At 40.4% G+C, this 22,366-nt stretch overlaps 1 protein-coding gene across 3 annotated transcripts in view; it reads right to left on the minus strand.

The window, feature by feature from the left end:
- FGD4 (FYVE, RhoGEF and PH domain containing 4) overlaps nt 1–22,366 on the minus strand; it is a 100,268-nt gene that overhangs the window by 23,070 nt on the left and 54,832 nt on the right. For all 3 annotated transcript variants that reach the window (XM_048301776.1, XM_048301777.1, XM_048301778.1), the window contains exons 2-4: nt 13,285–13,449; nt 4,309–4,480; nt 852–1,338 (exon numbers count right to left, since the gene is read on the minus strand). In XM_048301776.1, the coding sequence (XP_048157733.1) occupies nt 852–1,338; nt 4,309–4,480; nt 13,285–13,449 (824 nt within the window). The remainder of the gene's footprint in view (nt 1–851; nt 1,339–4,308; nt 4,481–13,284; nt 13,450–22,366) is intronic.

The raw sequence follows: 22,366 nt of genomic DNA on the forward strand, positions 1-22,366 counted from the left end.
TGACTCCCAGCTAACCAAACTCAAGGTCTGCAGTGAACTGGTGTGGGTGCACTCATGACCAGCAGTGAGGAGCTTTTTCAGCATCAGTTGTTTGGCTCTGTGGTGAAGAGGAAGGCTGGGAGGGTCTGCCAAGCTCCCCCTGCCACACAGGGGACTGCTGGACCAGAACTGTTAATCAGATTTACTTCTTTGGTACAAGGAGGCAAACTGCATAAGTAAACTTTTACAAGTGAAAAATATGCACTATTTTTCAGCAATTAATTTCCCAAGACAGATTTTCTTCCACCCACTTACTTTGCTTAAATATTTAAAACCTTCCTTGCAAGGGAGCTCAAGTTCATCATGATATAAGTTCTCCTTGCTAAAAAGGCACGTATTTAGGATACCCTGAACATTGTGTCTATCTGATCACTAGCAGACTGCCACTGCCTTTCCCACTTTGACTTGACAACTACATCCAAGTTAGGGATTCACACGACACTTCTCCCTGAAGCCCTGTCATTACAGTTTCCTACACATAGAATGTTATTTCACATACACCACTAACATGTGTCCCTTGTGGTCTGGCACAGCTGAGGCATGGTGCTAAAGAGGCACACATATTTGAGCTTCACTTTTTTTAAACCTCAGATAACTGATGGGCAAAGAGCCAAAGGGATGAGGAGAAGAGCAAAGGAGGAGAGGGCAGGAAGAGGCAAGCAGAATTTTTTTCTCATCTTTTTTCAGAGGAAAAACAACCAAAATATTTTCAATTTCTGACCTGCTCCTGGAAGCCTATTTTTGTAAATAAAAACCTAGAGAAAACACAAAAAGTAGTGATATACCAGGAATGAAACAATTTCTCTCTTTACCTTTGTTTCTACAGGTTGATCTTGCTTACTGCTTTCCTCAGCTCGTTCTTCCTTCACATTAGTATTAATGTCTAGAGTTTCATTTTCAGCTGGGAGCAGCGTGTCGCTGCTCAGAGTCCTGTGGCAGCTGTTGAGCATCTGCTCCTCACAGGAAGTCACACTCTGTAGTGACTCTCTGCGAGTGCTTTCTCCTTCCCCATTTATCAAGCTGCTGTCGATGGCATCGTCTGGGACTGGGGTGGACACGGCAGAGCCGCGGTCCGGCAATCTCCGGTCCTCATCTTCTGGCTGGTCTTGTGCTACCACTCCATTGGCCGTGTGCAGCTGTGCAACCTGAGTTTTGTCAGTGTCACTGGTTCCCTGTTTCTGTAGTGAGTGCTGGGAGGGGAGTTTTGGCTGAGGTGATGGTGCGGACCCATATCTTCCTTGAGATTTAGTAATATGGAGAACGGAGGAATCTTTCTTCAGATCGCTAGGATTCAGTGAGCTAAAAACACCAAGCAAACAAAACATTGATGAGAGAAGAGTTAACATGGGCTTACAGAAAATCCTGATATGGGAAATAAAAGAGTTACACCATATAACCAACTCCTCCCAAACCATTTCTTTCCTGTGTTAATATTAGGAAGTTCAGGACATTGAGACCTGGAATGCATTAAAACACTTATAAACATGTTTCTCTTACTAGAAACTCAGAGCTCTGTCTATATGGAGCCATTGCCTCCCTATGTGTCTCAAATCTCATGTGTATGGGAGATTTAAATTGGACATTAGGAAAAATTTCTCCACTGAAAGCATCATCAGGCATTGGAACAGGGTGCCCAGGAAAGACTTTGAGCCACCATCCTTGGAGGTATTTAAAAGATGTGAAGATGTGGCACTTGAGGACGTGGTTTAGTGGTGGATTTGACAGTGCTGAGTTAACAGTTGGATTCAATGATCTTTTGCAACCTAAATTTTTCTATTCTTAGCTCCGTGTAACAGAGCCAAGAAACAGAAACCAAGAAACTGGTAGATGAAGCAACTTGCCCATAGGGTCACAGAAGATTATTGGCAGAAATGGAGCAAGACTCATGGCTTCCCAAGTCCTAGTCCACTGCTTAAACTAACAAGTAGGCTATTCCCTAACAGCTCCTTAATTATAAAAAAATTAATCAAACACATCCAAGAACATTTAGCATCCCTGTCCTTAGTTCAGAATATTACAGGAAGACCTTTAAATTTTTATCCCATTTCTTCTCCTGTTCCCTTATTTAGCAATGTCCCTTTGTCATGCTGCATCTTTTCTGAAGATCTTTTTCCTCCAAAATTTATCTCTGCTTTAAACACATTATCTCTTGTTCCTGACTGTCCTCTAACTGTTCCTAGTATGGACCTCCATCTTCTGAAAGGATGAAAACTGCTTACAAACTGTATTTTTACTCCTTATTGATAGGATACTTTACACAAATATTGCAAACGTATTCTGCACTTTTGTGCACACAGATCAAAAATAACTTACACTAGCTTTATCTTCTTCCATCATAGAACAAAAAAAAATTTAGTCACTTTTTCTTTAGTCAGGTAAAGATTATACCTTTTTTTTATTAAATAAGCTTAACTCCAGGATAAAATTAATATACATTTTTCAATTGCCTGCACAGAGTAAATAGGTTTAATTAACTTTCTGCCATGCCTACATGCTTGTGGGCTGTACAGACTAATGAAAATAAGTTATTTTAGTTAACAATCACAGTTTGCATTTCATGAACATGCTACCTAGCCATTTCAAGATCACTAATTAAAAGTGAAGTTCAGGTTCACAGAAGACACATTTTGTGAGTTGAGCTCATTCAAAAAACAGGAATTACCTCCACTGCCAAAGCAGGATAATCCAGAACTCAGCATGCTAATCATGGAAGGTTCTCATAAGCAGAGATCATAGACTTGAGTATAATTTAGTCATTGGACAGATATTACTGGGTGTACCTAATGAATGATGTTGCCCAAAAGCAACTCAGCTTCCCATAGTCCACAAAATGTCCCTACTTTTAAAGGTCTATGAACAAGAAAGTTTTCTTTCTTTCATTATAGTTTCCTTTGATTGCGTAATATGGAAGAAGCTCCTGCACAATGCAGCAGGCAGGTCTAGGAGGAAGAAATGTAGGGCTCAGTGGTGTAAGTCACAATGAACCTGAGGAGTTTTCTTTCAGAAAGAAAATTTCTTCAGAAATAAAGAAATTTTATTTCAGAAATATTTTTTTTTTTCCTAAGGATACTGCACTGTTTAATAGATGGGTGATGCTTTGGAGGAAGACTAGGAAATAAAGTGATAACAGGATTAGAAACCTGTACTAAAAGAATTCACAGGACCTCCAGTGCTGCAGTAATCTCTTTTCCCAATCTCTGAGCAGCTGTCATGACCAAGTGCAATTAAGTATCTGCCTAATGACAGAAGTTTCTTGCAGATGAAGCTCTAAAATTATTTCTGTTCCACTGGACAAACACACTTTTGCAATGCTCAGCTGCTTCCATAGAAAGGATTAAATTTCACTCATCTTGAGGGGAAATTCTTTCAATGAAAGCCCTAATACTCTGGCTCCATGGAAGGTCATGCTCTGTAGTACATCATGCATTCATTCCCACAGGGGGCATCCCTTCAGAACTCCAGTGTCCCAAGGAAATATGAAAAAACCATGTCCAAAACTTGCAATGCTCAACTGTTTCTTGAGCGATGTTCCTCTCCCAGGGGCTTTCAGGAAAGTTGCTCTCTTTGTACAGAGCAGATATATTTGAAACTTCTGTTTCAGAGCTTATAATGCATCTACTTAGAGATGCATCATGTGCATCTAATTAAAGACACACAAGTAACACCATTTTGTGAAAGCAGTGTTCACTGTGGTTCATTTTCCCCAAAGTTCCAAATGTTTCCCATAAACCACAGAATCAAAACTCAAGAACACTGAGCTTTTCTACTAAAATCACCAAGCACTATAAAGCAGACCATTTAGGGAATGCATCCCATACCATTACAAATAACTTGTAGAGTCCACCCTCTTCACATGAATGATTTAAGAAGTTAAGATAGTATAAGATGAAAACCAGTATTTCAGGTTTTTCTATTTGCTTATAAAAGTATTTTTTCTTCTGCAAGAACAAAAGTATTTAATATTAGCTTCAATATTAAATTTATTTCAAATTGCTGACATTTTTCAGGATGTTCTTAAAATCCTACAAGTTTCTTTTTCTAAAAAAAGGAAAATTAGGACTAACACCTTATGAGAAAGCACACCTTGTAAAGCCAAATATACAATTTGCTCCCACAATTTCAAAACACATGCAGTTTTGCCACCAAGCCCTCTGGCAGAGATAGGAGTGAGCCCTACCACAGTACCAACATTCTTCCTCACAAGTTCAAGTTCCAACAATTCCCACAGAACAAACGGAGTTACAAACCAGTTCAACTTCTGTTACATACCTGCCTCCCTCAAACCGGTTGATGAGATCTGACACTTTGCTAGACTTTTCCTTTGTGACACTAGAAACAGCAGCGGGTGTCTCTTCCTCCATTCTTGGTTTCTGAGTTTTTAAAGCTTTATGCCTAGGGGTTTGGTATGTTGCCTTCTGCAGATGAATTGGCTTTGGAGGCACTGCAAACGACAGCAACAACAACAACAAAAATCAATCACTCGTATTTCCTTGAGCTGCCAGAATACAGAATCATAAAATGGTTTAGGTTGGAAGGGACTTTATCGCAGGGGCTCCGATGCTGGTTAGCACCGGTGTGCCACGACCTTCCTAGAGAGAGCATCCTGCACAGATCACCTCTTCCAGGGGTGGTGGCAGGCCTCCCTGGGCAGCAGGGGATTCCAGCAAGTGTAGCAACTTCTCTGCTACAAGTGATTCCAGCTCACCTCATTCAGCCCTTTGTGAAATCACCCAAGGCGAACTCGGGGACTGAGAGACAGGAGCCTCGTTTGGCAATTCCAGAGGTAGCCTTTACTGTCCAGCAGCCCCTGTGAAGGGAAGGCCAGGGACAAAGGCTCCCTCCTCAGGGGCAGAAACAGGGGGCTTTTTATGGGAAAGGCAGGGGATGGGGTAGAAACCAACTAGCCAACTGGGTACAGGCTATTGCCATATAGAAACAAGGCATGCTGGGGTGGTTCACTTCATCACCATGACCCGATGAAGGCTGCTTATCTCTAGGGAGAGTCTTTTTTGGCCTCAGGCCTCTCTCCTCCAAGGGAGTGCAGAGGGCTCTTGTACCAAGAGCTCACAGCCCTCCACAGGACCTTAAAGATCATCTAGCTCCAAATCCCCTGCCATGAGCAGAGACACCTTCTACTAGACCAAGCTACGCTCACAAATGGGATTTTTGCATAAAGAACTTATTGTAGCAATGAAAAATACATACTCTTGGCTTTAACTAACCTTAAAGTTGCTTTACAAATACAGGGACTTCATATAGTTCTTCATGCACTGTTTGGTATTAAGGATCTTGTTACATTACTTGACTAAAAGCTGAACCATATGCTACCTCAGCAAGCTAGAAAATCAGGGAGTTTTCTTGCCGGTTCATTTGTTTTTATAGTGTTCTGTAAAAAATACATACGTGAGGTTTATACTTGCAGGTTTTGTAATAAAAAAGAATTAAGCACAAAGGAAAGAGCCATACTGTGGAGCTCAAGAGAGAGAGATTTAAATTGCTGCCCCAAACTCTGGTGCTCTCATTCTTTACCTTATCCCTTGCGACCTCAATAATAATCATCAGCAGAAAAGGTATTTGCCTTCAGCTTTAAACTTCCCTTACTCACTGAAGCTTTTTCTAATTATACTGCTGAAAACCTTCCCCCCTGAAAATATTTTTTATTATTCTTGCTTTTTCTCCATCCTTACCATAAGTCCTTCTAATTAGATTGTTAATGATCAGCCACTGCTTAATACAGCAATGACTAGAACACAAAAGACCAGGTGACACATAAAGCAACCAAATTCACAGCACTAAAATCTTTAAGTAGCCATGCAGCATTTGTGGGCAGCAAAAGCAGGTCACAGACTGGGCCCAAAAGCATTCCACATTGGAGCAATGAACATCCAGCCCCATCAAAAGGAGAGACTTAATGGAAAAGGACCTTAATTCTGGAAAACACAACTCTGTTCATTCCCACAACATATTGTGGGAGAAGAGAAAGTGTTTGATATGAAATTGGAAAAAGAGTTCTTGAAATGCAGGCATAAATTGGCAGGAGTAAGCAATGCCCTGCCAGTGGAACCAGTGGCCCAGGGGCTCAGGCACTGCTCCACAGGCACCACATTCCAGTGGGGTACAGGCACTGGCCCTCCAGCAACTAAAGAGACCAGCCAGTGAGCAACCATGAAGGGAAGGAGGACAAGAATGGGCTTCAGGAATCACATGCCACTCTTGTAGTAGGGAAAAAAAGCTATAGTGCAGGATACACAATAGATGGATGGAAAAGCCATGTTCTTCATAATGCTGACTTTAGAATATCGTCCTAACTTACCCTGGAAAACCTATGCACAAATGATCTTAAATCTTATCAACTGCCATTTCAAAGGGGTGTTGAAAAAATTCCTGCAAATATACTAATCATAGACGGTGATAAACTTGAAGAAACACTCAATTAAGGGCAATTTTCCATTTCTTCCCTACATTAAATTTATAGGTAATACAGGAGGTAATATTTGTCTGTGTTTCCAACAACCTAATTGCACTTAAGTGGGATTGCAGTGATCGCTGCAGTCTGAAAAGTACCGTGAAAGACTGTGCAGAAATGAATTTACCACAAAAAGCTTTAGACTTCAATCATATCAACTACAAAGGCTGGTAAATGAAATAATCAGAGGGAGAAGGAAGACAGTTACTGTAGAGCAGATGCTTTTACTGTATATATGTGCACTCTTGGTCCTTGGAAGCTTTACATTTATTAACACATGCAAAAAAGCAAGTTTGGGGAAGGATGCAGTACAGAAATATGACTCAGAATGCTGCTCCATTGAAATAGTTACTTTGCAACCCTGAAACGAGCAGATTTTTAAAGTGTGCAACTGTTTCAGAGGCTGCAGTAACTGCAGTCCCTCCTGAGAAGTGCCGTGCAGCTGCTCGGCTGCAGCTGCAGTGCAGTGGAACGGCTTTCCCTGTATTCCCTTTTTCTCAGGGAGTTCAGGGAAGGCCTGGCAGAATTAGGCCAGCGAGCATCAGATAATTGTCCAAGCTCTGAATAGCTCGCTGTGCTGACAAAGCCACGGGACAGCTGAAAAAAGGCGACACAAGCAGGCTGGGGAAAAGCAGGACACATAATTGATCATAAGCACCGCCATCCCCTCGGGGAGGAGATGGACAGCAAAGGGGACACGGAGTGGATTTGCTGACCAGCACCCCAGTAGTTTGTAGAAACATTTCTTGCTCTTGCAATGGACTTTGTATAACCCCCAGTCCTGTGAATTCTCATATGTAATGGACTTGTACATCTCTTCAAGTCTTCTGTACATCTCATGAAATGTTAGTAAGCTCACAAGGATATATTAAAACTACTAAACCTGAGGGAATTAATGTCTACTGATAAAGCAGAAGGAATTAGTTGGTAGCTATTTTTATACTGGATCCACTGGGACAAAAATCAAATTCTAGGACATTCTGTGGAAGTGTCACACACTTTTGCAGCTGTTACTGAAAAACCACAGCTAAGCAGCATTTATGTATGACAAGCAGTGAGGAACCTCTGGTCAAACAGGACAACTCCCATTTACTGAAAATCCCTGTAATATCTCCAGAAGAGAACAAAACAGCCAATCCACTTATGCAAAATATTTTATTCCTTACTCCCTATCAGCATCTAGCAGACAGCACTTCCCCTACCAGCTGCTGCTGTAGCTACTGTGTGGTTCAGAAACAGTGCAATGAAAAAAGAATAGTCACAAGATCAATGGAAAGAAAAGAATCAGTAGTGTAAAAAAAAAAAAAAAAAAAAAAAACCAACCCACAACCCTCAAAACCTTCCTGTAAGGTCAGCCTTGTTAACAGGGATTATGGAGAGCAAATTCCATTAATTCTCTTCTCAATGTACTTCTGTAGTGTTTTGTTTTAATCAGATTATTTTTCAGTGTGCACAGAGCAAGGATCTTAAGGGGGAAAAAAAGAGAAAAGACTGGCCTGTTGTAGTAACCTGCATAATACAGAGCTCTGTTGGAGTCTATAAATACTCTTGTCTCTGTACTATAGAATTTTGAGCTCATTAGGACATATGAACTGCTTATTCTGCCCAAAGAAAACCCTTCCATATACTCGGATACCTCATACCGAACACCACTAGCCAAAATCAAGATTTATGCTGCAGTGCCTAGTTGCGCATTCAGCTTTGCATACATACATAAGGAAATGTCAGCTAACACTATATAAGTGGCTCAAAAGGTGCAAGCACCTTGCAGACTCCAAAGCATATCAGCTAAGGTCATTTATCTCTTGTCTTAGAAAGTATAATGTGTTCAATGGTTAAAAATGCTGCTATGCCTTGACTCGATGAAAATGAAGTTAAAAGTTCCTGTGGTAAGCAACTACAGCTCTGCTGGCTGAGTCATCCATCATCACCTCCCTGCATGCTCCATCACCTTCAGGAATATCAAATGAGCACTGCTGAATAGATGCTAACAATTGATACTCTTAAGAACAATATGAAATAACCAGTAACCTAAACTCAGCAGAAAGAGAGAAAAGTCATCTTCTCTTTGAGATGCGCGTTTCCACATTTTTACTTCACACCACAAGAAGAATCTTTCAATAGTATATTAGGAGAGAAGACCAATAATAATCAGATGTGATTTGTTGTCTCTTTTGTCTTCTTCACAGAGATAATTTGGGGATTTGTCAGTTTTTTTGATAAAAGAGACACTGTAGCAGATTTTTTGAAGTACCACCAAGACTGGAGAAGCCTACCTAGCACAGCTGTCAGTTTTAGTTCCATTCACCTTTAACTGTACAAGTTTCACTTGCCAGAGAAGTACAATCTACATCTCAGACCATTAAGAGGTCTCTCAGGTTTTTTAGGCCCAGGCCACTGAAAACTTTTAACCACAGACTATATAACTAACTGAGAAAGGAAGACAGGATTCATGCTAAACAGCAGACAGACAGCTAAAATAGATTGCTGAAGTCTAAATGTTGAATCTGTCACATCCTTATCATTTCACAGTAGCACAAACCAGGCCATCTTTTGGAGTTGAATTTCATCTCCAACCCAAACAAAAATGCCTCTTCAGCCTCAGCAGGAGATTCATAAGTACTCCTAGGCTCTCATTAGAAAAATTTAAATGAGCAACTGATGCACAGTCTTGAACTGACAAGGCACTTCACTGCTTTGAAGAAGTGTTGGCATTTCCACATATTTTGCATCCTACAATAAAACTGCCTGATACAGACAGCAGTTCCAGTGCCCAGCATTTAGCAATTTGGCATCGTAAAAAAACTCATGCAAGAGGGTCAAAGAGCAAGGCATAGAAGAAACTAGAAAAAGTCAATTTTTACATGTCACTCTACATGAATTCTGCTATTGCCAGGTTCAGATCACTGCCCAAATATTTGTAGGTAAGGGCAAATTTCAAATCATTTGACAATTTTCTTCCTCTCTTATGGATCATATTTGTATTGGAACTTGGTAGCACGTTTTGCTATTTCCACTGACTGCCTCCAGTCTGGATTAGTGCACTTTATCAGGGAATGCCCTGCACTGGTGCAAAGGCAAAGCACCACGTCTCACAGCAGGACAGACCTACAGACTGCAACTGCTTTGCTCCGCAGCCCCAATTCCTTTGCTTAACTCCTTCATCGGCTTTCAGCCAGTTTCAGGCTTTGTTCCAAATTTGCAAAGATTTTCATGAATCAAAATCTGCTCCAGACAGAGATCTGACACATGAATTGCTAAATTGTTGATAGAAGGAATTACTGGGGAACAAAAATTGATGGAAGGAATTACTGGAGAACAAAAATTTTGCTTTTACTGACAGTGTATCAGACAGATTTTTTCCTCCTTGAAAGGCCAGGGGGGAAAAGTGAAAATGAAAAGAAAGAATTTTATATTGGATTGCATGCAGAAATTTATTCACTTGACCTAGCTACCCTGAGTGAACTGTTTCCAAATACTTAAACTACTTCTCAGAGACCAAGTACAGACAAAAGTACAGGGTTCACTTGAAGTGCAATATTTTGAACATTTTTCCTCTATATTAAAGCTCTATTTCCCTTAGTAAAGCAGAATTTACTGGAAATGGCTGTACCACACTTGCAATGCAATCTCAAAGTCATGTTTATGTCTCTCATTTTAATTATTTTGGTAGGTTAGATGAAGGTCATTTTACAGTAGATTCCTCCACAACCAAATACATCAGCATTGCAATCTGACAAAGGTGTGTCATCTTGTTTCCTTTCACTATGAAAGGACACTAGTGTTTGCATGACTAGAACAACCATTTGGAAAAATGTTTCCTGCTGCTATAAACCAAAAACATTTCTGTACCTCTACATGAAAAGCTTTTTTAAAAAACAGTGGCCACTTTTAAACCAATAAATTAGGGCAATCTAGTGTGCTTAGAACATTTAGACTCCCAAATGCTTCTCTCATTAATTCTGGTTTGTTTTGCTTCAATTCAACAAAAAGCCAAACAAAAGATATACTATAAAACTTCAATCTGATGCACATATTTAATAGAAATAAATGGAGAGGGACCCATTAACAAAGGAGACACAAAATACTATTTACAACAGTATTATCGAATTTCATCTACACAGCTGCATTTCTTAGGCTAATGCTATTCCTGGCTCTGGCACATTTTGGAGCACACAATATTGACAAACAAAAAGAAACATGGCTAGGAAAGAGCAACAACAGCTGTGTAACTACTTGAATGAATGAGGTCCAATAACATACAAGTCCTAATTTATCTAATAGCTAGAATTTTATAATAAGCGTGTTGGCTTTGTTTTTGAAAGGCTTAAAATCTTTTTATTGGTAGCACATTTCTCTTTATCCATTAACGATTTCTAAAATTTTTGTTTTAGGAAGAACACATGTTCTCTTTTCAACTTTGCTGTAGTGAATTGATTCCAAAGACCTAGGAAATGGTGCAGAAAGGCTAAGATAAGTAATGTTTACATATGACTGGCAAAAACTTAGTTTAGTTAACAATATTGGCAAAACTTCTATAAAAAGTAACCATACAAAAAAACCAAACCAAACCAAACAAAATAAAACCAACTGCTTTATTTTGCTCTCATTCTCCAGAAGTAAATAAAACTTTCTTGACACTCCAAAAAATTTCTTCCTGCCCTTAACTCTGAGGTGAACTCAGGACTGATGCAAAATTCTTCAAGATGCATTTTCCCATTAAGTAATACAGAGATTGTTGACTCCACAACATGACGACTCTGTGTGATTCTAGTTTCCACACTTGATTCAGATGTGCTCTAGTGTATTGGGCTTGTCTGGCCAGGTTTTGGTAGCTGGGAGGACTACAGGGGTGGCTTCTGCGAGAAGCTGCCAGAAGCTTCCTCCATGTCCAACAGAGCCAATACCAGCCAGCTCCAGGATGGATCCACCACTGGCCTAGGCTGAGCCGGTCAGAGAAGGGAGTAACACCTCTGATAACATATTTGAGAAGGAAAAATAAATTACTGCACAGACATGGTCGTGCTCAGAGAAGAGAGGAGTGAGAATATGTGAGAGGAACAATTCTGCAGACACCAAGGTCATTGGAGAAGGAGGGGCAGGAGGTGCTCCAGGTACCAGCACTGGGATTCCCCTGCAGCCCCTGGTGCAGCCCATGGTGAGGCAGCTGTGCCCCTGCAGCCCACGGAGGATCACGGGGACACAGAGATCCATCCACAGCCCGTGGAGGAGCCTCACACCAGAGCAGGGGGATGCCTGAGAGGAGGCTGGGAACCCACAGGAAGCCTGCACTGGAGCAGGGTCCCGGCAGGGACTTGCAGAGCTGGAGAGAGAGAAGCCCACTCTGGAGCAGGTTTGCTGGCAGGATTTGTGACCCTGCGGGGGACCCACACTGGAGCAGGATGTGCCTGAAGGACTGCACCCTGTGGAAGGGGACCCATGTTAGAGCAGTTCATGAAGAACTGTAGCACATAGAAGGACACATCTTGGAGAATCTCATGGAGAACTGTCTCCTGTGGGAGGGAATCCACACTAGAGCAAGGGAAGGACTCCTGTGCCTGAGCAGTGGAAGAAGCAACCTGTGCTGAACTGACCATGACACCCATTCCCATCTCCCTCCACCACTGGGGGAAGGACACAGAGCCTGGGAATGAGGATGGGGCAGACGAAGGTGTTTTCAAGATTTTACTTATCATTATCCTGTTCTGATTTTGGTTAATAATAAATTCAACTTTTTTCCCATGACAGTAATCAGTTTGTGATCTCCCTCTGTCCTTAACTCAGGAGCCTTTTGTTATATTTTCTCTCCCCTGTCCATTTGCAGAAGGGAGTGATAGAGCAGCTTTGGTGGGTACCTGGCATCCATCCAGGGTCAGCCCTCCACATCTAGTTTTCTGTAAGTAATTCTCATTTCTGTCTTGTCAGCACTGTCTCAGAATCCAATTCATTAAGCAGCATCATGATGTGTGTCTTCTAAACTCACTCATTTTTTTTTAACTTTTAAAATTATCTGCACGTCAGATCATTTATCTGCATAAAAGTTCCTATTCAATGTCACCTCTAAAAGACCTCAGTCCAGATTTGATTTGAATTCAAGATTTCTGGAATGTAGCAACTCTTTGCTGTGATCAACTACAGCAGAATCAAAAATATTACTGAGAATACCACAAAAAAAGATGGTTTGAGTCAATATATATATATAATATAATATATATATTGATTTTATGGATGTATAAATTATACATACGTATTTATACATATATACATACAAAGTGTGTATATATAAACTGTATGTATATATATACACACACATTTGATCTATTTAGCTTTTAAAAGTGAAGATATTATTTATGGACAGAGACAGAAAGAAGGGAAATCTAAATTCTAGTCTGTGTGCATTACTGGTCAGCTTTTAGGGCACAAATATGAAGTTCCCATCTTTCCACACACTCCTGGCAGGAGGGCTCCCCTCAATCTCTGCTAGAACTCCAAAGGCCCTGCATATCTTCCCCACCACCCCTGCCTTGAAGCCAGAATGTCAAAAACTCCAGTTCAAAAATAGTGTCCAAACCTCCCAGCTCAAATACAGCAATACTGTTGAAAAGTAAGTCAGAAATTACAGAATCATAAAGCATTTACAGAACATTTGTATTCCAGTAGCAAGCTTATGCCCCTTGGGTTTCTCTCTTCCAAACACAGGTCTCTCAAGGTGCTCTATTTCTCTCAGAAGTCTGAGATAAAGAACAGCTTCCCTAAGAACAATATTTGACAGTATTTACCTTGTGGCTTTGGACTTGCAGCTGAACGTGGGGACTGTTTGAGTGGCACACTTCCATTTATTCCCTGAGCCGCTTCATTGCGTACATTCTGCTCCACAAGCCTGCCGGTGGCACTCGCTGTACAAGCTCTAGACAGTATTAAGGGCTTTGGACAGATGCTGCTGCCTGAAAAATAAATGCATACAAGAGTAAGAAACAGGATTAAATATAAGGTAGAAGGACTACAAGCACATTTATTAGAGGGCTAACAATTCTCTACAGAGAATATTAGAATATTTAAGAGTGTCTCATCCTGAAAACACTCTTTGCCTCTCACTGAAATTTATTGTGTTGTTTAAACCTTGAAGAGTTGGATACTAAAAATATATTTCCACCATGACTAGGCTAAGCTCTTCTATAGGAGCATGGCAATTTCCAAGACTTTTTTCCTATTTGAATTGTTGCTTGTTCAACAGGACTGTAGAAAAAACAGCAATTTTGTACAGCTGTTCTATTTCTGTATTCAAAGTGTGTACAAAATGCTATATATACAGAATATTTATTTCATTGCTGATGGTAGGGTGCCAGAGTCAGCTAAATTATTTGTGTCTTTTTTGGTAGGAATGGGCCCTATTAAAAGTATTAAAAAAAAAAAAAAAAAAAAAAAAAAAGAGCACAGCACAAAGCCAGCTGACTCTTTCTTAGCAGAATGGAATTTATGCTCATTAATAGGATCAATATGCTGCTATTGATAAGAAATCTGGAAGAAAATATAAAGTAAAACATATTCAAACAATGGAAACTGTAAAAAAACACTTAGCAGACTGTGATTACAGAAGCCAAAACCATGCACTCTTGTTTTGGGGTGCGAAAGCACTTGGTTCCCTAAACACAATAAAAAACTTGAAAGAATAATATGAAGGACTTTGAGATGTCACTAAGGTCAATATTCATTTACCTCTGAATCAAAAAAATCCACAACATTTTTGTGGAAGGAGCAAGGAAAAGGAGGAAATCCCATTTATCACTTATTGCACTGTTGTCGTAATTATTTTCATTTAAAAAAAATATTAAGGTAGAGTTTCTACACCTCTATTTATTGTTATTGTTTGCCACCCTTTTCCTTTTGCTTGCCTTTCCTGGGTCTTTCCTTGCATGTTTCCATAAAAAGCAAATCCAAATCCCACTCAATCATTTCATAAGGTGATCTTTTCATGTCTTCTGAACAACAGCTGGCCTGCAGAGTTTGGACCCTCTGCTCTGATCCGCCACCCTCTCCCACTGCAAAATCCACCACATCAAGCCACTCCTAGCAACAGCCAAGCCTGCTCTCAGAACAGCAATGGAAAGGGATGCTACAACTACTGCTCTGTGCTGCTTAATGATTCTTCAGCATTTTCTGTATTCCAACAACAATTTCAAGTATTTATTCTTTATTTCCTAGAAGCCTGTTTTTCCTATTAAACACTGAGTTAGCCTTACACCCCAAGGCTGCCTCTACAAACACGGATTCCTGCAGAGGTCCATGGTGAGATCAACAATCTGTGCTACCAAACTCCCAGTACTCAGGTGACAACGCATGCACAACACCCACAGCAGCATTTTTCCCTCTTCCAGTTCATCCAAGTAGCAAGGGATCTCCCAAGAACATAAAGGTGGCTGTTCCAGAGTGATGAGGATAATCTAACAAGGCCCACAACCTAAGAAGCTTCTCAGACACCTGCAATCCCAGGCAGAGATTCCTTGACTCTGTTTCCTTTGGTATCACTCCCATCCACAAAAAGTTGTGTTGTACTACAGCAGTGGGAGCTCTGTCCCACATCATTCCATAGCCTAACAAGGTACTTTAAGTGCCATCTCTGTCTCTTCCATGGGGGTGTGAGTACTGAAACCTCTTTGAAAGACCAAGCTGACGGTACAGGGAGTTGTAACAGCAAGTTTTCCTTGTCTCCACCAAAAGAGTCGACAGGCTGAATTTCCCTTTCCTACAGAATCCCATACAATACTGTAGCAGTTTACACACTAATTGGGCAATCCTAAATTCAGAAACAAATTTAAGAAGAGTAACTCCTGTGGGATCAGTAGGTTGCACAAATTGGGTAGGCAATTGCACACAATTTATAAACCTGTATTCAGATCAATTATAAGTTTGCAATGTGGCTCAAAGTGTGAAGCTTTAAACCTTTCTGAAAACTAATTAGCTTGCAGATCTGTTGGCCAATGTGCTCCAAAATCCACAGCTCCCAGAGTGCAGCTCACTAAGGGGCATTGCTGTGTCAACTGTTCAGGCCAAGGCTAAAAATCTCCATCGAAATGGTACCTTATTCATTAAAAGGATTTCCTGAGAAAACAAGGTTCTGCTGTGGTCAGACTAGGAACTTATTCTGCACACACAGCTTTATCAAGGCGCTCACGCCTGTTGAAGGTTATCGCTCACAATCACATAGAGCTGAGCCAAATACAGACTGCTGCTGAGAATAGAGCTGCTCTGTGGTCAGCCATGGTCGCCCCTCCTTGTCACCTTCAGCTCCAGCTTCTGCTTCTGGCTGCTCCTTCCCCTGGGCCAGCACCAGCTCTTGTTGCACTGCACCACGAGATGAGCAGCAGAAACATGGCAGGCGGAAGCTGGAGTATACTTTGGATCAGTTTGACCTCATGGCCACCCCAGCACTGCTGCTTGCACAAAGGAACAGCTGGGAATAGGGCTGGAAGGGGATAGGACAGCTCCTCTCAGCAGCAGCAGCCCTTCCTTAGACCTGCCTGATGAGATCATTCAAACACAACCCCAGTTCCTCAGGCAGCTGTTCAGACTTTCATTCCATTTGGTTTACACATGCACACACACAGCCTTAATACAAAGTCTAGCAAAACCAGCAACAGCTGAAAACAAATCTTTAATGCAGGAACATTAGGTGGCCTTAAGAATCAATTTTGTTGTCAGCATCACATGCCCCTCACTACATCGGCAAGTATTAGTTGTATTCAGTGGACAAAAGCCATCCACTGTAATACACAACAGTAACACAAGCAACAGAAAAGAGTGCTTCTCTATAATGGGATCTTTGCAACTGCTTACATGAAACAAAAGCTCCAAGAGGTATTCTGGCTTCACACCAACAACTCAGCACATGGGGGTGTGGGGAAACAGAACAACTTCAAATTCGTTGTTGTTGTACAAGCCATTAAACAAATTCTCCATCCTCTCTGGAAGCTGTATTTGCCTGAGATGGACGTGCTGCAGACATTTAACCTATATTTCCAACTAGTGATTCTGTTAATCATGTCACATCCTCAAGCCATGTAAAGCTGGAATGGTAAAAGGTAACAGAAGCATACCCACAGCATACTTCTGTACAAAACTGAGTAGTCAAATTCTCTGGGAAAAAGCATCTAATATCTGTGGAAATCTGAGCCCCAGTGAACAATACCACCTTCCAGGTGATGCAGACAAGAAAATTGTGGCAGAAACACAAACTTGTGGTGAAAATTTCTGTATCTAGTGTATTGCATGCAAGTCTATTGTGATATAATAATACATTTTGTTATAACAAAAGCCCAAAACACACAATATTCAGCCCAAATACTTGCTCCACAATCAGCAGCATGCATTTCAGTAGGACTGCTCAATTCCTAGGTTTTTTTAAGTAAGCAGTAACACAGTCTGCCTTTTCAAAACACAGTTGTTGCCCTGTAGATACAACATACAATCACATTAGATACGCAAAAAGGCAGACATGCTGCAAAAACCTGCAGCTTTTACGGGGCTGAAGTAGAACCCCATCATGATTATTTCTGACCTGATTAAAGAAACACTTGCACACTTCTGTTGCTCCTATGCTTTATAAAAACTGAGAAATTTTACCTGAAGTCAGAAATGCCATGCACAACAAAATACTACCAGCCAGTTACTGTGTTTACTGGCACATGATTAATACCCCCTCTTATAATCAGGAGTGATTAAATACACTGAAGAGGAGAGGAAGGTGGGGAAAGATTTAAGAAATGTAAGGGAGAAAGAGGTAATAATAACTACTAGAAAAGAGAAATAAACAGTGAAAATTTGATAAGCATTTAATTATTTTGCTTATCATCTGCAAGGAAATGAGAAGCTAGAATGCTTGCAAACATGCTTGCATCTGCAAGTATGTTTGAAGCTAGGTGATGCATTATCTATTTTTTCAGAGCGTTTTAATTAGAAATAACTTGGATCCATGAACATTTAGACAAACAGCCAGCTTGAAATGCCAGTAAGATTTAAAAAATGGCTTATTTATATCCACAAAGATTACACTAATGTCTTAGTACTGGATAGGTCCTCCATCAGCAGTTCCATAAGCCAATCTCAACACCATTAAGTGTCCTGTTGTATTCATTTTCATTCCCACTTGCAAGCCCATAGTCCTTCTCTACTGCTGCAGCGCTGTCCAATTTTTACTGCCACTGTGATCCCACTCTTGTTCATACTTAATGAATGAAAGAAATGCAGTGTTTCTGGATGTAAACAAAATCTATGGGAAGAGTATTAGTCTCTTGTGACAAGAGACAAAACTAAAGGATCAAAATTACTTCTCTTAAATTATATAGTCATGAATGTCTCGTGTATTAAGTCCCAAGAACACCTACCCACAATGGCTCTGCTCTTGCTGCTCTACTGCTGGATCTTTTCATGTAACATCAATGCAAATCTTCACACTTCCTACCCAGCCCTGCACAGAAGTGGGTGTTCAGCAAGTAGACCCTGCCACGGCACTGGCTCAGGCACAGTAACCAAACCATACATTCTCCTGACCAGCTCAGTGCTAAGCAGCACTGACACTACCAGAGACTACTTCAACCCATCCACTTACTCACCCAACACTACAGGAGCTCTGGCAAGGACAGAACAAGAGCAAGCAGCAGCTTCCAGATCACAACCAAGAAGGCAGAAAAGTGGCTTCTCAGTTACACCACCACATGTTGAGGCCTGAGCCACACATCCAGTACATGAGGTCATAGATTTTGCCCACACTTGTGTCCAAACCTGGCCTCAAAACTGAGTTTCAAGTAACTTTTTACCTCCCCTACACAGATTTATCCTTTTTGCGAGGGGAGCTGACATGCTCCTCAGAAGCTTATACTGCTGATGCATACCCAAACACATGTCAATAACAACTGGCCTAAGCTCAAATTATCTGAGAATTATGAGTGTGAAGGAGGAGAGTATGAAGTCTGGAAGTCAACGTTTCTCTCACAAGAAAAAAAAAAACAAACACTTCCTCCAATTTCTATTAAAAGCCATCCTTCCAAGTTGATTACACAGTTGTGCTTTGATACATCCTCACCCCTCCCACTGCAGTGGTGATAGAACTGTGAATGTTTTGCAGCTGCAGAATAGTGAAAAAAACTCCATATTGATATTCTGCTCTGTGCAGATGAGTTCCAAAGGTTAAACATCAGGCCAGCCTTTACTGTGGTGAGCCACTGCTGAATGCCGTAAATAGCTGATAACCAAACACTGCAAAAAGAGAAAGAAAATAGCTTTTACTGAAGTCAGGAGGCCTGTCTCCCCAAATAAATTAGTTTTCTTTCTGCAAGAAGGTGCTGGCCAGAAAAATAAATAGCAAATAACAGACGGTTTAGAATTATCTTTGAAAAATGGAATCTTGGCAAAGTATAGGGGACAGATCAGGTTCTATTAAAGGATTACTTCAGATGAGTATGCTGACAAAATGCTAACATGTAGGGGTTTTTTTTCTTGCAGAGCTATTCCCCAGACATAGGCAAAAATATTCTAAGTTCAACAGAAGAAGGTAGGCCATTTTCTGGGAGTAATAAAGATGTAAAGTATACAGAACTATTATTTCTCACTGCACATGAATATTACTAGAACTACCAAACTAATATTACCCCCCTTTCATAGCATTTTCTGCATGGAGTAAATAAATCTTCAAGTGAATATGGTAGGTATAAACTGCAGATTGCAAAAAGTAGATAAATACTGCTCTTTCAGTTCAATGACCCATGTGAATGCACTCACAAGATGTGATGGTGAAGTTAAACAGGAAACATTACTGAATTTCAAACTGTCAGGCCAAACACTTGCTACACAATACTTGCCAAGAGCCAGAAAATATTTAACTTCTTGGTAGATAATGGTACCTTACTTAGTAACAGAGAGCAGAGTTTTCCAGATTGTGGTATGAACAACAGTGTGTGAACCACTGGCAACAAAATAGACCGAGCAGCAATACAGAAGGAAAATTGAAAGAAACTTCAGCAAGTTTAACTGTGCACTACACACAAAATATTCTAAAAGAAGAAATTACTTTTGAAATTGTTTCATTTTTAATAAATGAGGCAGGTTATGCAGAGCATCAGTGACAGAATCCAATATTAAATGTTCCCATATCTGCTTGGTCTAAGATGAGACATTACTGCATTGGTTTGGTTTGTAGGTATTCATGAGACTTGAGCATTCCATGCTGCTTTTCCCATGTTTTGCCAAGCATTACAGTTGTTTTGGTTGGAAGAAATCATTCCTCTTTCTGATGGTAACTTTCATTTCTAGACTGAAATACAGCTTTCAGTAATTTCTGTTAAAAAGATGGAGTTGCAATGGAAGCCACCACATTTAAGTAGGATAAATATTTAACGTAACAAATTCAAGATGATAAAGTCCAAGCTTTAACAGAAAGCACCAAAATATTAACGAAATAAGATTGATCAGTAATCCCCTGATCTCAGTCTCAGCATACAGTAAGTCACGCAAAGGAAGGAACTGAATGGTGAATTACACATCCACTACAAATGTCCTGCCAATGCTGGCTACAGCAGGCAGACTCAGTGTGCTTCATCTGTTGTCCTGTCTGGCTGTGATCTTTGTTCTTTTGGCTCTGATAGTCGTTTCCTTGCAGGCAAACCTGCACATCTGCTGTGACTCTTATTAAAATGAGTCAAAAATTAATGGGATTAGCTTTCAACATTTGTTTCAATTTTGGATTAGCACGATACTTTAACATGCATTGCTGATGCCGCTCCAATAAAACAAAAGCACTGTACAGGACTTCAAATGATTGTAGTTTGAAAGTAGTAGCTTATGACTGAGGTCCTCTGCCAAAACCACAGCGTTTCTTCACTACGGTTTTTATCACTCACCTCCACTTGTACGCACTGCGACGATGGCTTTGCTGATGGTGGAATAGCTCATAACTATTTAATGAATAAAGGAGGTTTCTTAAATACACAGAGAAAGGAAATGTTCAAACCACATCTCCAGAAAGACATGACTGAAGGGAGAGCTGCAAGTATGAGTTCTGTTTACAGGAATAAAGTACTCCTCTTCCACATATTTAGTTCCTGTATTACAATATGTTCCCTCAAAGCTTTGTTTTCGCTTTGGTCTTTGAACATGTATTATCAAGCCCAAAATCTAAAGAGAAAATATGCAAAAGTATTCTTTTACTTGTAGAAACTTTTCATGGCTTGTGTTTCATAAAATAATGTCAAAATCTTTCAGCAGATTTGGACAATATTTTTTCTGTGCTTTTATTACGACTACAAGACTTACAAGTGACTGCAGTTCCTGACCCTACTGCCATGTACCATGAGCTTCATGTAGCTAAGAACCACAGGATTCAAAGCCACAAAACAAAAATACCAAGAAAGAAAATGGGTACAATAAGAAGCAGCAGCTCCATCGCTCCAGGATTAGGCAGGGCAAGCTGACCCTGTAGCCCAAGTCATCTGCCCTGCTGTTACTGTCTCATTTCTGCACCAGGTCTCCAGGTAACTCCTCCCTCCTTGTCAGCACTGCCTTTTACCAGTGCCATAACTCATGATGGCAACTTTCAGCTCAAGAGCTGCCTCTCACATGACCGCATTTCACAAAGTTGAAGGAGCATCCTGACTACATTGTGGTAATGGGAACACTGGTGAGTTCTGTATCTGGGGGGCATTTCCTCCCCTCCCAATCCCATGATCTCTTTACAGCTTCCTACTTGTTCGATGAAGGGAAGAGTTGAGAAAGTTTCGTGTGGCTTTCTTGAGTTCCTACTTCATTAATAGTCATTTTGATTACAAGCCCTACCAAAAGAAAAGATTGACAGGATACACCTCCACCGTGTTTGCCCAAAATTATTTTTTCATTTTAGTTTTTTCCGCAGGGCTGTGTGAGGTGAGCAATGTCCCCTCAACCGTTGTTCTATGCAGCACTGAAATTTTTCACTAAGTTTTTAATTGTCACCAGCATATTCTGCACAGATGGCTATCATCACTTTCTAAGGGCCCCAAGCTCTTATTTACTAAACAAGATACCTCATTTGTAAAAATAGATTTACTGATCGCAGAAGAATCTGTCTGGGCAAGGGTTGTTGCATTGAGCCTGGTGTTTCTTTCACTTTATTTGTCAAGTTTTAAGATTATTTATTTTCTTCTTCCTTTTATCATATGTCAGATAAACAATATGACACCATGTTGGGCAGTCCAATTTATTAAGGAAAGCACCTGTAATACTGGGGTCAACTGAAGGAAAAATGCAGCTGACTACCTCGTACAAATCACTGGAATAATTCAAAAGGATTCATTAGCATTTACTTACCAGGCAAATGCAGGGATTACTCAGACAATGACAGAAAGGCTTCCTCTTCTATAATTCATAAGCCATTATAAAATACGAGTGTGCTTAGAGAAATTTTATCTAACTACAAATTTCACAATTTTGCTCAGTATTCATTGCTTCTGAACTTCTCTAACAAGTCACTGGCACTTCAAACTTGTTCTCTGCCCAGTTATCTGTGCAGTTATTTCATCTCAACTCAGAGCTATTTTGGAAACTATCCATATGCTTTGAGACATGAAATCAGCTATTTCTGTAGATAAAAGGACTAAAAGAAAGCATTTTTAGAAACAGGATGCTAAACAACCCAAAGCAAAAAGCCCCTACAGACCCAAAGGGGAAAAAAAATAAAGTATCTAATTACAGAAGGTTGAAACTGTAACCGATTTAATATTTCAGAAGATCTGAGCAGAAGCTGTAAAATACATGCACGTTCAAGTTATTTAAAGAAATAAATGCATAATATAGTATATCCAAAATGCAGAACAGCCAAAGATCCAGAAAGAAGTC

The sequence above is a fragment of the Corvus hawaiiensis genome, chromosome 4 (assembly GCF_020740725.1).
Source record: "Corvus hawaiiensis isolate bCorHaw1 chromosome 4, bCorHaw1.pri.cur, whole genome shotgun sequence".
NCBI classification, from domain to species: Eukaryota; Metazoa; Chordata; class Aves; order Passeriformes; family Corvidae; genus Corvus; species Corvus hawaiiensis.